General features: G+C 40.7%; 1 protein-coding gene across 1 annotated transcript in view; it reads left to right on the top strand.

Annotated features, from left to right (window-relative positions):
* LOC106812160 (eukaryotic translation initiation factor 3 subunit D-like) overlaps positions 1-1,865 on the top strand; it is a gene marked incomplete in the record, with an annotated part of 14,672 nt that extends 12,807 nt beyond the window's left edge. Inside the window, 3 exon segments of the mRNA XM_014815963.1 lie at positions 89-114; positions 267-351; positions 1,046-1,865. Of these exon segments, the coding sequence (XP_014671449.1) occupies positions 89-114; positions 267-351; positions 1,046-1,065 (131 nt within the window).
* Between the last annotated feature and the right edge of the window lie 2,599 nt (positions 1,866-4,464).

Here is a 4,464-nt window from a genome sequence, read left to right as displayed (position 1 = left end):
TGCTGGTGCTGCTGCTGCTGGTGGTGGTGGTTGTGGTGGTGGGGTGATATGCTGTAACAGTGCTGCTGCTAATGCTGTACTACTAAAGTACCTCATCTCAAGGATCCAAACAAGGTACCGGGCGTGGGGGGTGGGGGGAAAGTACCTAATTAATCATTATCATTAGTTAGTAATTGATTAGTAATTAGTAAAATAAACTGATGCCTTATGCGTGTGTGTGTCGTAACGTACTGCAATTTTGACATGCCTGTGTGTGTTTTTTGCAGCCTGTCATCCGTATCTACGACATCCCTGACAACACGTTTGATTCGGATGAGGACGATGACGATGATGATGACGATGATGATAACGGTGAGTACAGAATGCGATCGATAACATACACATAGTTACGCTCATAGGGTCTATGTCCCCCAGGGTACTGCCGGAACGTACCCTGGTCACTATTTGATATGGTTAGGGTTAGGGTTGGTGTTAGGGTTAGGGTTAGGGAGTAGGCGTATGCGACTCCCTAGACTCCCTAGGTAGTGGAGTAGGCGAGGTACGGTCCGGCATATTAGATAGTACCAGGGTACGTTCCGGTATACCGGACTGTACCCAGGGTACATTCCGGCAGTCCACCGGGGGACATAGACCCTCTCAGCCATAGTTACGTGCACACGTATTCACACGGGTAGCGTAGTACGAGAATCTATTAATAATAATAATAATAATCTAATTTATAAGCTATTTCTTATTTTATATTATTTTATATTTTATCTTAATCTATCTATTTACAATTCATAATGTGAACTTTCACATATATGGGTTCATCAAATTTTGGTTACATCACACAATGCTATTCAGCGTGAAACAATTAGTACAGCGTTACATATTGTCTCCATGATGGCAGCTCTTTGCTCGAAAGACAAAGTAAGAATAATGAGCTAAATGAAAAAAATACGTACGTACAAGAGCTAAAAATATATAACCCGTGTCGTTACTGGGGCATGTTGTTGGCTAGGTAGCTTACAACAAGCAGATGACAAGAATATTTTGTGCATTTCAGATGCGGATGAAGACGAGTGATCCGTGGAAGATTAGTGGGCGAAGCGTCGCGTGCCCCCGGCTGGACAGATGTACTAGATCTTCGTTCATCTAGCACAGGAAGTATGATTTACTGACAACAACAAAAAACAGGCGTCGGTGTTCTATGCTGTGGAAACTATAGGGTTTTTATCATTCGGAATTTTATCTCTGCTTACGTATGAAGACCCTTTGTTAAGTCTGATCACAATCTTGCATCCAGTAATATTAACAATAATACGTGCAACATGAGGGTATATATTGGTTGAGTTTGTTAGTGCCAGTTCTGGACTTCAATGGGTGAGGTTAATAATGGCGGAATGTTAGCGAATTGATGAAGTGTGCATGGGAAACCATAATACCAGACTACAGTCTAGGATTGTAACCAGCAGGGTTTATGCTAAATGGGAAATCTCTTGTTGCATGTGTTGTTGTTATCAATTATGAGATAATGCATATTTATATATTTTATAAATGTTATTTCTGCTACTTTCCATCTTGATTAACGTTGTGGTTTGCTACAATGCAAGTGTTTCAGCTAAATAATTAATAGGCGTATGGATATTTTTGTTTGCATGATTAGGGAAAGGCTGCCTGTCGTATAAATTTGTAATATTATTATACATCAAATCGTATACGACAAATATATACACATAACATTTACAGAGGTGGTCTGTGTGAAATGTTATTGAGCAACATTTAGGCGCATTGTTGTGGGGTTTGAGTATGCAAAAAGTATTTGTTCAAAAAGAGATTGTATGAGAATTAGGAACGAGAATAAAACTTGAAATTATCAGCCTGTACATGAATTGTTGGTGTGTGCTGTTATATGAGTTCATCTTGTTCGAGTACCATGTATAAACAAATCTGCACCTTACTCTTTACAAAGTTCTGATGATTTAAAGGCAAACATAATTATGACAATACTACAGACTTCTTTGCCCAACGGAATTGTGCAAATCCAAAGAAAGCTATGCTTTTGTTTATTTTTGTGAAAGTGATACACAGATATGACATGTACACAAAACCATGCATCTCTGCAGAGGTATATCACAGTATTTAACACGACCATGGTCAAAGTGGTACACGTATCTGCATGTACATTCAAATGCTTAAATTTATGAAGGAATGGTGATCCTACGGAGGGGTAGTGGGTTACTAGGTTCACTATAGATTCACGTAAAAGTACGCAAACGAAAATGATGGGTAGAAGAATAACACAGTACGAGATCAGGTTGCAAATCACCATAGGTTCCAACGAAGGAACCGAGGAATACTATACATATATATATATACTATATATATATATATATACTATATACACATATATATATATATATACTATATATGTATATATATACATATATACATATATATATACTATATACTATGTATGTTGGTAACAAGACAGACTCCACACCCATGCTAAGCTACATACACCAGCAAGCTGCCTCACCTACCGTGAATAGGGTTAAGGCGAGTGGAGCTCCATCACTATACATGATTTAATTACACCTAGTTCTATTAATTTTTACCATTTTTTAAACAAAATTGTTACCAATCATTGTGCATGCACGACACTCAATAATCCAACTAACGATCGTTACGAGTGTATGCCTCTATTCTAAAAATGAGCGATTCGTAATCACAGGAGTCTACTTCAGCTATCACCTGAATGTGACATTACAATCACATCAATTAGGCACACCATTCTACGACGTCCGATTCATTCTACGTCAACAATCACCGAACATCTTCCCAACAACACGGTAAAATTGTTTGTCAAACCTTAATCGCTCCCCCTTATATTTCGTTGTAAATGATGTAGAAGTATCGCCCGTGTCGTAAACGATCTAGAGGAAGGTAATTGATGCACGATCACGTTGTCACGATCATGAATGCATGATCAATGACTTTGTTCGCTTGTTCGTTTGATTGATGGGTAATATAGCAGATAATGCGCGGCATGCAACCATAGCTTGTGCTCCAATGACAGACTTGCACGGAACGATCGACCCGCACAGTGGGTGGGAACGAAATAAAAATAAAAATAAAAATTATAATACTAGTTTAAAATAACCCGATTATTTATATAACATTAAAATCACGAAGCTGCACCGCATTGTTCTACGTACGCGCAGTATTTATATAATATCACACCCCAATGGCCATCATTATTATAGTATGTGGCACATCAGGATGATAAGGCCATATTTATTCATCAATCTATTAAAACAAAAACTGGTTAACTGTCTGCCTAAATCTGAGGCTATATAATTCGTTGACTTTTGCGACCTGTGACCTGGTTCGGTAGCTGGCCCCGGCAAAGCACCCCCGTGCACTCGTCCCCACATCGCAAAGCGGGGCGCGGTGTTGCCGTCGGTTTTTGTGACCCGTTTCGGTAGCCAGCGGTCAAGGGAACTCTCTCGCGCTTGCACGATCGCCGCGCCGTGCGATTATCGTGCTGCGGGTGTGGCGTTGTCGTTTGCGACCTGTTTTTGTTTACGCCGAGTCGTTTGTGTACAGAGTCGTGTCCGTGTGGACGTGTCTGATGTAGAATTGGCCATGGTTTTTTAATGCGGCGTGTTCTCTGGGGTTCGAAATGACGTGATGCGTCTCTCCTTTCTTCACAGCTGGCGAAGACGGAAGGCAACGTGTTCGCTACGGATGCGATCGTCGCTACTCTGATGACGTGCGCTCGCTCGGTCTACTCCTGGGACATCGTCGTACAGGTGTGTGTGTGACAGGTGGTGCTGCTGGTGTCACCCGAGATGGGGGAGGGGGAGGTCACCGGAGCTTGGACTTCTTTTCTTTGCTTCGAAAAAATATTTGTTGAAATTATCCGTATTTGTCGTAAAAATCAAACAGTTAATGTTTTGTAGCAGACATTGTGGCGATTAGATTTTGTTTTTCTGTGCGCTGTCGCACCAGTTAAGTGCGATTGTAACTGTTCACATGATCGGTGGCCATCATGAACGCTTGCCCTTATTTCAGCGGGTCGGTAATAAACTCTTCTTCGACAAGCGAGAGGATTCTGAGTTTGGTAAGCGTAAACATTTGACTTTTCTAACTTGTAGCGTAGAAACATTCGAGGGGCGCACGCACGCACGCACGCACGCACGCACGCACGCACGCACATTTCCCAGTTGCTGGTCGTGTTTGTGTATGGTACCTACTGATTGATGCATAAATAATTAATTAATAATATTACTTGATCTACCTGAATGATTAAATCATAATATGTAAATGATTACTGAGTCGTGTTGATTGATAGGATAATAATTCTGTAATCAAACACCGCTTAGTTTATGTGATCGAACACAGCTATTGTCTAATCAAACAGCTATTGTCTGTGATCGAACACGGGCTATTGTCTAATCAAACACCGCTTAGTTTATGTCA

The sequence above is a fragment of the Priapulus caudatus genome, unplaced genomic scaffold (genome assembly GCF_000485595.1).
Source record: "Priapulus caudatus unplaced genomic scaffold, Priapulus_caudatus-5.0.1 Scaffold614, whole genome shotgun sequence".
NCBI lineage: Eukaryota > Metazoa > Priapulida > Priapulimorpha > Priapulimorphida > Priapulidae > Priapulus > Priapulus caudatus.
Note: the sequence above shows the minus strand (reverse complement) of the source record. Positions and strands in the feature narration are given on the sequence as shown.